Consider the following 12,622-nt stretch of genomic DNA (forward strand, 5'->3'; position numbering starts at 1 on the left):
GCACCTTCTCAACATCAAGACATAAAATACTGGATAAATAAAGCTCAAACTGGAAGGCAGCTCCAACTCATACACAACGCTACCAACCTCTTCAAAACCATGTATGAACCAACATAACAAGGATTAAGCTTTTCTTTTTTTCCAAACCGCATAACCCCCTTTATGGGAGATATCTTTAGGAACACCCAACAACCAACCTCAATCTTTAAATCCTTACACCCCATATCTATATAGGACTTTTACCAACTTTGGGCAGTCTTAAGCGTATCCCGAATCACCTTCACTTTCTCCATAGCTTGTTGAACTAAGTCAGTACCAAATAACTCATTTTCACCAACTTTATACCACCCAATAGAAGAACAACACATCTTACCATACAATGCTTAAGAGGAGCCATAGCAATCCTAAAGTAATAACTATTATTATATGTAAACTCCATGAGAGGCAAATTATCAATGCAGCTACCACCACAGTCAATCATGCAAGATCGGAGCATATTTTCTTACACCTGAACTATCCTTTTTGCTTGCCGTCCATCTGCTGGTGAATTATAGTTTTAAGGCTCACCTTAGTTCTTAAACCTCTCTGAAACGACCGTCACTAGTGATATAAGAACTGAGTACCATGATTCATAATGAATGAAATTGGAGCACCATATAACTTTACGATCTCCCCATGAGACAACTTTGCATAATCATCAGTCCAATAATAAGTCATCACTAGCAAGAAGTGAGTAAACTTGGTCATCCTATCTACGATGACCCAAATCAAATAAAACTGATTCCAAGATCGAGGAAGGCTGATAACAATATCCATATTGATTATAACCCATTTCCATACATGCAACTCAATCTCCTGAGTGACCTACCTGACCTGAAGTGCTCAACCTTTACTTGTTGACACACTATGCACTTAGCTACCAAATTGGCCACCTTCTGATTCATATTACTCCACCAATAAATCTTCTTAAGGTCATGATACATCTTCATCGAACTAGGATGAATAGTATAATGTAACCTATGACCCTCATCCAAGATCCTTTCTCGCAATCTATCTATATCGGGAACACATAGTTTTCCTTGGTACCATAAGATACCATCACCACCAATCGTAGAAACTTTAACCTTCTGCTAACCCACATATCCCTTAATCTTAATCAAGACGGGATCCAATATCTCCTTCTCCTTTATCTCAGCAACAAGGGATGACTATTCCACCTAATGTACAAATACACCACCATCCTCAAAGTCCAAGAGACAAACCCCAAGGTTAGCTAAGCAGTGAATATCTTTTACGAACTCCCACTTATCCTCATCCACATAAGCTAGACTCCCCATGAATAACCTGCTAAGATCATCAACAACTATGTTTGCTTTACCTGGGTGGTAATTGAGACTAATGTCATAGTCCTTCAGCAACTCAAGCCACCTTCTTTGCCTGAGATTAAGCTCTTTCTGTATGAACACATATTGTAGGATCTTATGATTAAAAAACATATCTACTTGATCTCCATAGAGATAGCGATCCCATATCTTTAGTACGAACACCACAACCAATAACACCAATTCAAGAGTCGAGTAATTCTTCTCATGATCTTTCAACTACCTAGAAGCTTAGGCCACCACCCTACCATGCTGCATCAGCATACAACCAAGTCCTACATGGGATGCATCACAATAGACAACAAAACCATCAGTGTCTTTAGGTAGAGTCAAAAATGAAGCTGAAGTTAAATTATCTTTTAGTTTCTTAAAACTACCCTCATAAGCGTCGAACCACAAAAACTTCACCTTCTTCTAAGTCAACTTAGTCAACGGGGAAGCTATAGTTAAGAAAGTCTCTATAAATCTCCTTAGTAACCAGCTAAACCTAAGAAGTTTTGAATATCAGTTGGAGTCATGGGTCTAGGCCACTTCTTAACCACTTCCAGTTTCTGTGGACCTACTGTGATCTCTTCATTAGAAATGACATGCCCTAAAAAAGTAACAGCTTTCAACTAGAACTCACACTTTGAAAACTTAGCATACAAATAATTATCTTTCAAGGTTTGCAACATGATAAGAAGATGATCGGCATGATCCTCATCACTTTTAGAGTACGCAAAAATATTATCTATGAATACAATGATGAACAGATCCCCGAACTGGAAAAAGAGCCTATTCATCAAGTCCATGAATGCCGCTGGAGTGTAAGTTGAACCAAAAGACATGATTAAGAACTTATAATGATAATACCATATTTGGAAGTCAGTCTTAGGATATCTATTTCCCTAATCTTTAGCTTATGATAACCGAACCTAAGATCAATCATACAGAAACACCTAGCACCCTAAAGCTGGTCAAATAAATCATCAATCTGATGTAGATGATACTTATTATTCACCATAACCTTATTCAACTAACGGTAATCTATGCAAATTCAAAGGGAACCATCCTTCTTACGTACAAACAAAATAGTATCACCCCATAGAGACACACTAGGATGGTTAAAACCCTTGTCGAGGAGGTCTTTCAACTACTTCTTAACCTCTTTCAACTCAGTCAAAGCCATTTTATATGGAGGATTAGAGACATAATGAGTGTCCAGAATAAGGTCAATCTCAAAATCAATCTCCCTATTGAGGGGAACACTAGGAACGTCATTAGGGAAGACCTCAGGAAATTCATCCACTACAGAGATGGAATCTAAAGAAGGACTCTCTGAGTTAGAATCTTTAAGACAGACCAAATGATAAAGACACCCCTTAGAGATTAATCTACGGTCTCTAAGATATGATATAAACCTTTCCTTAGGCACTAGAGAACCACTTTTCCACTCAATAAATGACTTATTAGGGAATTCAAAGATAACCTATAGGTCCGACAATCTAGAGAAGCATAGCATAAGTGAAACCAGTTTATCCCCATTATGACATTAAAAATCAACCATGTCTAATTCAAATAGATCCACCAAAGTATCTCTCCTACCCACAGATACCACACAACTCCTATACACTCTTCTAGCCACCATAAAGTCACCCACCAGGTAGAAATAGAAAAGGGATCTGAAATATACTCTGGACTAAAACCAAAATGAATAGCCACAAATGGTGTCATATAAGAAAGAGTGGCACCCAAATTCAGTAAATAGTACACATCATGGTAAAAGATTTTCAATATACCAATAACAACATCAAGTGATGCCTCAGACTCCTGATGGGTAGTGAGAGTAGAGAGGCGGTTCTAACCAGCACCAGCGCCATACAAAGAACTTTGATTCTAAAGTTGATAAAAAGACAACAAGAACCTTGTTTGCCCAAGAAGCAACTTACCCAAGAGATAGTTTCTAAGCATATGCCCTTTTTTACCACATTTGAAGCACTAGTCCCTTCCTTCATAACAGAAACCTTGATGCAACCAACCATAAAATCTATAGGAAGGGTAAGATAGAGCTAATTAGGCTCTACTAGCCTGAGATTAGGTACCCTATGCCCTAGAATCACTGCCACCCTAAAAACACCTATCACCAAATGACTTTAGATAGGGAGCACTACTTATCGAGTAAGACCTAGAATTGACCCACTTCCTCTTGGACCACTTTCCATCATCCCTAGCACTCTGTTGTTGACCTCCACCCTCATTAGAAAATCTAAACTTCCTACTCGACCTCTTCCCTATCTTTGCCTGGTTCTTCTTCTCTTCCTCTATCTACTATATGTACACAACCAACCTAGAGATATCCATGTCCTTATTTAACAAGGTAGCCTTACTCTCTAAAATTAAGTCTCAGGATAACCCATAAGCAAACTTTCTAATTCTATCCCTCATGGTAGAAACTAATTTTAGAGCATACTGAGTTAACTGATGAAACTTCAAGGCATACTCCTTGACTGACATCTTGCCTTGCTTTAGGTTAACAAACACTTCTACTTTTAATTCCCTCAGCTCTTGAGGAAAGAAGCAGTTTAGGAAAGCACTAAAAAAATCATCCCAAAGGGTTGACTCATGTAACACCCCAAATCTGGTACCCGAAATGCTATATGGTGCTCATGACCTCGAAAGACCATAAGCTAACCTATGACTAATATTTGTACCTAAAACACTATATAAAATACTTTATAAATGTGGAAATAGTAGGCTGAAACATGCCATAAGGTTCAAAACTAATAAACATCTAATAAAACTATATTTGAATAATGTGGTACGCTAATACCAAACCTGAAATAATGTTTGAAAACATCTAGCTTGAAAACACTATTGTCTGAAAGCTTCTAAACTATCTGAATAAGGAGTTGATAGGATAAGTCCCTAACTAACTCCAACTACTGAAATAAACTAAGTATAAAAAATGATAAAATAATGCTCATGTCCTTAAAGGATAAGGACTCACTGTTGAGTACTGGAATGCTACTGATGCTGTAAAGCTTGTGCGTCTAAACATATGGTATAAAATACCATAGCACAAATACATTAGTACAATTGAATATACTGGTATGCATATGAGGTAGGCTGAATGCAAGGGTTAACATGCATGAACTATATGATGTATGAGCCTACGCTAACACATTTAAAGCTTTTAACTCTAAATAATTACAAAGTCTTGAGCAACTTTAGTTGTTTTTTATTAATTTACTTTGATTTTGTAGTAAAAGTAAAGAAGTGGGGGAACCACAAACAAAGAAAGCAAACAGCATGAAATCGGAAGCAAATATAGAACAAAGGGTGGCTGACGACATCCATGACACGCTGTCAGCCTGGTAATAGTCTGTCAAGAATGTCGTCAACCTTAAACAGAAGATGGAAGTTGCATGAAGTTTGGTAACAAAATTCATGAAACGCCGTCAAGATAATGATAAGGAGTCATTATCGTCGTAAACCTGAGGCAGCAAAAGCTAAACTTGCAGAGAAGATAACGACATTCGTGATAGGCCATCAAACTCCTGATAGGCCGTCATGGGTGCCGTCATCTATTCCAAGGGAAAATCTAAAAATTTAATTTTATTTTCTTATTTTAGTTTTAACTATTTAATGCCTTGTTTGAGGGTTTTCTATTATCGATTGACATATCCCACAAGATAGAAGATACAATTTTTTTTCTCTCTCTCTCTCTAAGACCAATATTTTAGAGCTTTGCCTTGTGATTCAATTCAAAGTATACTTTTGATTTTATTCATCATTGTAAGTTAATCCTTTTAGTTATGAATTCAATTTGTATACTTGTTTTGTGCATCATGAGTGGCTAAACACCTGTAACCTGGATCATGGGATCTAGGGTTAGGTCATCATAAGGGGTTAAATACTCAAGATTTAAGAGGTGTTAGGATTTCTTAGTAATTCTGAGATTATAATTTACATCTATTAGTTGCAAACAGTAGGCGTACCTACTTTGGTTTGCTTGAGAAAGAAATCATAAATAGTAGGAAGTGAATTATCAACACGGACTTGGAAAGGCTTCATTTAATAATCAGCGATATAACAAGGTTGATTAACTTGAGGTAAAATTTAGACAGTGCATAACGATTACCTAAGACTGAGAGGATTAGGAAATTAAATGCTTGAATAGGTCAAGAGACAATTGAGCATATCATCAATAAAGATAGCTTATGATCCTAACCACCATGAGAGTCTTAAGTAAATTTTTGCATCTATGATGTAACTTAAGCCCTAGTGAACATAATTCTAGTTATTTCATAAAATCTTGGTTACAAATATCAAATTCAAAGTGACAATCAATTATCCGCAAAACTTAAACCCCATTTCAGGAAATAGTAAACTACTAGTGAATTAAATCGTACACAACTTGAGTTCACACCTTATTCCCTGTGGGATTCGACCCCAACCTACTTGAGTTTTTTATTGACAACAATCGCTTACACCCATTCAAGAGTGAAATTTGAGTGTTGTCAAAAATAGCGTCATTGACGGGGAATCCGATTGTAAACTAGAAGTTTGTGTGTGCTAATTTGCTGTTAGTTAAGTTTCCTTGATTTATGTTTATTTGTTTTTTGTCTATTGCAGGTTCTTAGTTATTTATGCCAAAAACAAGAAGTTTTGGAGAACCATTATTACCAATTGATCCGAAACCTCAGCTGATTGGGAGAATGGCTGAACAACAGGAGGTGAAAAGACTAGCTTCTTTGGCCAGGGCTCAAGTGAACGTAAAAAATTTGGGTCAACAATTAAGTCACCATAACCCTGATGATGAAGACTTGGGTGATGAGGAATTGCTGAATCCTCAAAACCTAAGAAGATATGGGCAAATTGCCGCACCAGTGCAGCGAAATGTCAATAGAAACTGTCCAGTCCAAGGAAGGTATGGTCAATAGCCTGTTCAATATGAGGCTGATGAAGATGATGTAGAATGGGTGGAGCTGGTGTAACGGGTGCTATCATTCCTCCAACGTTGCACTAGGTGCAAAATTTATCATAACAAGTACCATGATCCAATTCCTGAATCTGAAGAGGTTGTTTGGAGGCCTTCCTGGGGATGACCCTAACCTACATTTGGTAAATTTTGTCACTATTTTTAAATCTTTTATTAACTCAAGAGTGAGCCAGAATGCTATCTGGTTAAGGTTTTTCCCATTGTCTCTATCTGCCTAGAAAGGTTCTTTCCTCCTTATAAGAGGGTACAGCTGAGGAATGAAATTAGTAATTTCAGGCAGCTCCCTACCAAATCATTGCATGAAACTTGGGAGAGATTTAAGAAGAAGCTAGCACAATATCCGAACCACAATATGATGGACTTACACTTGATGAAGACTTTGTACAGAGATTTTAACTCTATGACAGAGCCAATATTAGACAATGTTGTAGGTGGTTCATTCATTGGCCTCTCTTTTTTTGATGCTTCAGACATGCTGAATAGAATGACTAAGCAAAGTCTGGCTTGGCACACCAGGGATTCTGTGGTGGCTAGCCCAACTATTTTTGGTGGTATGACTACGGAGCAGCATAGAAGAGTGAGGAGTGAGACCAGGACATAGCCTACTTAAAGACACAGATGGACTTACTGACCAAGCATTTGCTGTCAGGTAAGAATGAAATGGTTAAGGCTATAGAATCTTAAGGTACTATTGCTACGAGTACTGATATGGAGGCAAACTATGTAAGTAATCAGGGGGGTTTCCAAGGCAATAGAAAAGGGAACCAAGGTCGGAACTTTTATCACAAGCTTGATTATAAAGATAGGAAGCAGGGACATTGGAGAAGCAATAATGATAGGAGTGGTTTATATGTTCCTCCTGGAAGTCGGGATGCTGCAACAACTGGCTCTAGTATGATATCCATGGAGGATATGATGGAAAAGTTGTTGAAGAGAGTGGAAGCTACCAACTTGGGGGTAACTACTATGAAGAGTGCATTCTCTACCCTCATTTAGTTGGTTAGCTCACACTCTGCTTCTTTTAAGCAGTTTGAGTAGAAGATAAGCCAACTTTCTACTACACTGAATCAAAGAAAAAGTGGTACTTTACCTAGTGATATGGTTCAGAATCTAGGGAATGATGGCTCATATATGGCGATTACCACTCGGAGTGGTAAGATATTACTTGGCCCTTCTATGGGCAAATCTGTAGAAGATGAGGTAATTGTTGATGAACCCAAAGAAAGTAATCTAGTAGAGTCTGAGAAGTTGGATAGTTCTACTGATAATTTGGAGAAGGAAAACGAGAAGGAAGAGGAAGTGGTGTTAAAGACTATCCCTAGACCACCACCTCCCTTTCCTCAATGATTGAAGAAAAAGGTTGATGATGTAAAATTTGGCAAGTTCATGGCAATGCTCAAGCAATTTACAATTAATGTTCCTTTGATTGAGGCACTTGAGCAAATTCAAGGCTATGAAAAGTTCATGAAAGACCTCATCACAAAGAAGAGAAAGGTTAGTAGTGAGTAGGTGGACAATCTCCACCTTTGCAGCATGGTTTCCATATGATTCTTAGTGCAAAAGAAGGCTGACCTAGGAGCGTTCACTATTCCGTGCAAAGTTGGGTCTCTAGATGTTGCAAAGGCATTATGTGATTTGGGTGCCAGCATGAATCTGATACCACTGGCTGTATATAAGAAGCCCTGTTTACAAGTTTTGACACCCACAAACATGCAATTGGTAATGGCAGACAGGTCGATAAAATGGCTTATTGGAATTTTAAATGATGTGTCGGTAAAAGTAGCAGACTTTATTCTTCCTGTGGATTTTATGGTACTGGATTGTGATGTAGACTTTGAGGTACCCATTATTTTGGGGCGGCCACTCTTAGCAACAGGAAGAGTAATAGTTGACATGGAGTTGAATTAGATTAAGTTGATGCATGGTAAAAATGAGGCAAAATTCAAAATACATCAACCTATGACCCAACAAAAAGATATGAGTCTCTTCTTAATCATTGACGTCTTCTATGATAATTGAAAAGAGGTATCAACAGGTTGTCTTGGTGAAGTCTGGGTAGTCAAGATAACCCAGTCGTGCCAGCACAGTAAATCAAGCGCTATTGGGAGGCAACCCAAATTTTTTATGTTTAAGAAAGTGTTTTTATTTTTTTACAGGATTTAGTAAGGAGAAGGTGGAAAAATGAGAAGGCCAACTGAAAGGTCATGACGGCATCCATGACAAGCCGTCACAACTATGACGAGTTATCATGATTGTCATCAGCTAGAATAAGCTTGAGGAATTCTCTGCCTAACGGTGATGACGTTCGTGATAGGCTATCACAATCATGACAAGCCATCACAAAACGTCCTCAGCCCAAAGCTGTAAAAGCTAAAATCTGGGCCTAAATTATATCAGATTCGACCCGGTCCAATAGCAAAACCTTTTCAAATTTCTGCTGGTTTTAAGTATTTTTCCTTAGTTTATTTTTTGTCTTAGTTAAAATTAGTTCCCATCCTTTGCAAAACACTCCAAGTAAAACAAGTTATCTTTGTGTGTGGTTTGCACTTCTAAATCATGAAAATCTTCCTATTTTACACCTCTTCCTGTGCGTGACTTTAGTTTAAGAGCTTCATCAGGTATACTCTACTTTAATTGTTATTTTCTTGTGATGTATGATGAATGAATAATAACCCAATGTCCCTAATATTCTTGAACCAAGTTCAACTTGGAAAGTAACTAAAATCGCACCTAGGGTTTGTTGTGCAAGCCCAAGGTTTGAAAAGATAGATCACAATTCGAATTCAAGTGAATCTTGTGCAATAATAAGGACCAATAAACTTAGTTAAGATCAAAAGTAGGTTCTGATAAGTGTTGATGACATCCATGATAAGTTATCACCATCGTGATAGCTTATCAGGAATGTCCTCAAAAGCTGACAAAAATAAATTTATGCAGACCAGGTAATAAAGTAGCAGATCAGCCCCTTCTTGATAGAGTTTAGCTGAGGAGTGTAAGAGTTGATGTCTTGACCACAACCATTAACAGATTCTTACACGGCCCCAAATTCACTGCTCAGGCCACCACACCATCATTCTATGATCAGATAAAGAATTGAGACAAACAACGCTTGTGGTTGACCAACATCATAACTGACGAAGAACCAGTATGGGTGACAAACCCAAATAAGAGAATATGTAAGTCCTCGTTGACTCAGGAGGCAAAATTTTAGTAGGGTATACTGCGTGTCTGGCTAATAGCCACCGAGGGAGACAATATTCTAGGTGATGAATGAGCTATTTTTGTAGAGAGCTTGGTTCAATAGCTTTCCTTGAACTTCAGGGAAATCATTGCAGATGAGATAAAGATCAGGATGAAGAGGAACGGCACTACTTATCCTTTTCCTTGTCTTATTATAGAGTTATATAGATCTGCTAAGGTACCAAAGATTACAGGAGTTGATGAAGACGTTCGTGCCTGGAAAACTCATAACCCCAAATGGTTTGATGAGAGTCAGCCGGGGCTTAGACTTGATAGGGGGCAGAGATAGCAGCAGACCCTTCAGTTTTAGATGCCGGTGCAGCACTCATGTGGAAATGCAGGATTATTTAGCATAGGCAACATCAGTGCCTAAGACTGATGCTAGCCCTTCAGTTCCTACAACAGCAACAAGACCTATATTTTAGCCGATTCATATCTGAAAGGTGGCTAAGCAAGCCAAGTGGTGCGAGGCACATCTATATGCTTTTGCCAAACAGCTTGCTGCTACTGTGGACAAAAGAATCAAGGTTGCACTTGAGCCTTTTATGACATTGCCTGGGCGGGTTGCAGAATTGAAGAACAGATTTGATGCCTAGGCAAAAGAGATGACTGGTGCTGAGCTTGCTACATTCAGGGCAGCATTGGAAAAAGTAAAATCAGATGGTGGGGTTCTACAATAGCACCAAATTATGATGCCAACAGGTCAGGCCTTACCTGAATCTGAAGAAGAAATTCCCATACTTGACCTCACCACAGATTCCCCAAAGAAAAAAAAGAAAAAGGGGGAAAAAAGTGCAAAGATAAGAGAGAAGAGCCAGACAGTGAGAAAGAAAGGAGAGTGAAAAAAAAGTCCAAGAAGAAGGCCAAAAAGAAGGATTTAAAGAAGGAAAGATTGGAGTCCCTGGATGATATGGAGAAATGGGAGGAAGTCATCCGAGCTAGGGCTATAGGTGCTTCATCTAGCTAGGCTCCTACCACTGCGAGGCAAGATGCTCCTAATGGGGAGAAGACAGCAGATGATGCAGTAGAAGGGTAGGAGGCCCAAGATCCATGTGCTTGATTGTCTTTAGGTATACCCTCACCCTTAGTGCATTTTATTTTTGAATTTTAAGTTGAGGGTGTAGGGTAGATTATTGTTATAACATATTTTATAGATAACTAGGAGTAGTACAAGTACTTAAGGGAATTATCTTGTGTTGTGCTATTAAAGTACTTCTCCACTGGTCTAATCTATTGTGTACTGTGTGCATTGCATCCATTATGACCACGGTGTATCTTTTTGGGGCATTAGTATAGCAACCGAATGACCTGTGTAAAACAAATACACGAAATGGATAAGTAGTGATATGCGAAAAACTTATGTGTCATGTGTAAGGTCTTACTCAGTTCCTGTTGTGTGTTGAATCTAGAACTTGCCCTGCTGGTCTTGCCATGGTCATAGGATAGGCATTAGGAGAGGATCATAGGCCATTTTTGTATTTTAGCTAATTTTAGCCTAAATGACCTTCCCAATATGAACAATATCCCTTGATCCCTTCTTGAGCCTAAATGGCCTAATTTTTTCTTTAATACCTCTCACCTTCCCGTTTACATCATAATGAACCTGTCTTGGCCCTAGTCCTCCTTGGACACTGTGCACCTTGACTTAGGAAAATAGCCTAAGTTGAGGGTGGCTATTATAGGGGTGCATAATGAAAAATGCATATGAAGAGAGGTAGAATAAGAAAGATGAATAGAAAAAAAAGTTGTGCACGGTGAAAAGAAATAAGAAAAGATAAAACTATGTGAAAGGTGATAAAAAGATAATCTGATAATTGAAAAGGCCGCATCCATCTTCAGCATGGATGATCAATAAAAGAGAGAAGAAAAGAAGGTTAATAGTTGAAACCCTGAGAGTTAAAGTACTGTCAAGGAGGCATAATCACTCTAAAATATCCATGAATATCATACCAGCCCCTAGCCTACGTTACAAGCTTAAGAAAATCCCTATAGTGATCCTAACTTAACTGTCTGAAGACTTGGGTGCTGACTATAAGGAAAAGCCTATGGCATTTGATGCACAATTTTAGAATTTCGTTCTGAGAGTGAGTCTTGTGTTTATCCCTGTGTTTATGTATGTAAATTATTATATGAGTGAAAAAGGGATTTCTTTTTGTGAGGGCACACTAGGTATATTGTTAATCACTGCCTTGTTAGGATAGTGTGATTATGGCATGTGTTGTGTTGTTATTTATGAAAATTTTGCCATATCTTCATACTTGTGAGTTGCATGAGTGTTTTCAATAATAGACGCAGTTGCTTTTAATTTAACTGACCTTGGAGATGGTGAATTTATTCTGAACTGATATGAGTAGTTAGCTGCCAAATTGTACTTTGTATACTCTTGGTTATATTCTGGCTGCTTGAGGACAAGCAATTGTTTAAGTTGAAGGTATTGATGTGTGAGCCCATGCTAACACATTTAAAGCTTCTAACTCTAAATAATTGCAAAGTCTTGAGCAACTTTAGTTGTTTTTGATTAGTTTACTTTGATTTTGTAATAAAAGTAGAGAAGAAGGGAAACCACAAATAAAAGAAGCAAAGGGCATGAAATCAGAAGAAATAAAGAACAAAGGGTGGCTGACGACATCCATAACATGCTGTCAGCCTGGTGATAGGCTGTCAAGGATGCTGTCAACCTTAAACAGAAGATGGAAATTACAAGAAGTTTTGTGATGACATTCATAACACGCCATCAAGATGATGATAGGTGTCATCATCGTCGTCAACCTTAGGCAGCAGAAGCTAAACTTGTAGAGAAGTTGACGACGCCCGTGATAGGCCGTCCAACTCCTGATAGGTCATCACGGTTGCCGTCATCTATTTCGAGGGAAAATCTAAAACCTTAATTTTATTTCCTTATTTTAGGTTTAACTATTTAAAGCCTTGTTTGAGGGTTTTCTATTATCGATTGACATATCCAACAAGATAGAAGATATGATTTTTATCTCTCTCTACGACCAATATTTTGGAGCTTTGC

At 38.1% G+C, this 12,622-nt stretch overlaps 1 protein-coding gene across 1 annotated transcript; it reads left to right on the forward strand.

Moving 5' to 3' along the window:
* The first annotated feature begins 7,539 nt into the window (after nucleotides 1-7,539).
* Nucleotides 7,540-10,199, forward strand: LOC124887723. The gene is made up of 4 exons (XM_047397634.1): nucleotides 7,540-7,665; nucleotides 7,717-7,857; nucleotides 7,930-8,175; nucleotides 10,047-10,199. Exons 1-4 carry the CDS (start codon nucleotides 7,540-7,542, stop codon nucleotides 10,197-10,199), a joined length of 666 nt encoding a protein of 221 aa, XP_047253590.1.
* The last annotated feature ends 2,423 nt before the right edge of the window (nucleotides 10,200-12,622 follow it).

The sequence above is a fragment of the Capsicum annuum genome, chromosome 10 (assembly GCF_002878395.1).
Source record: "Capsicum annuum cultivar UCD-10X-F1 chromosome 10, UCD10Xv1.1, whole genome shotgun sequence".
NCBI classification, from domain to species: domain Eukaryota; kingdom Viridiplantae; phylum Streptophyta; class Magnoliopsida; order Solanales; family Solanaceae; genus Capsicum; species Capsicum annuum.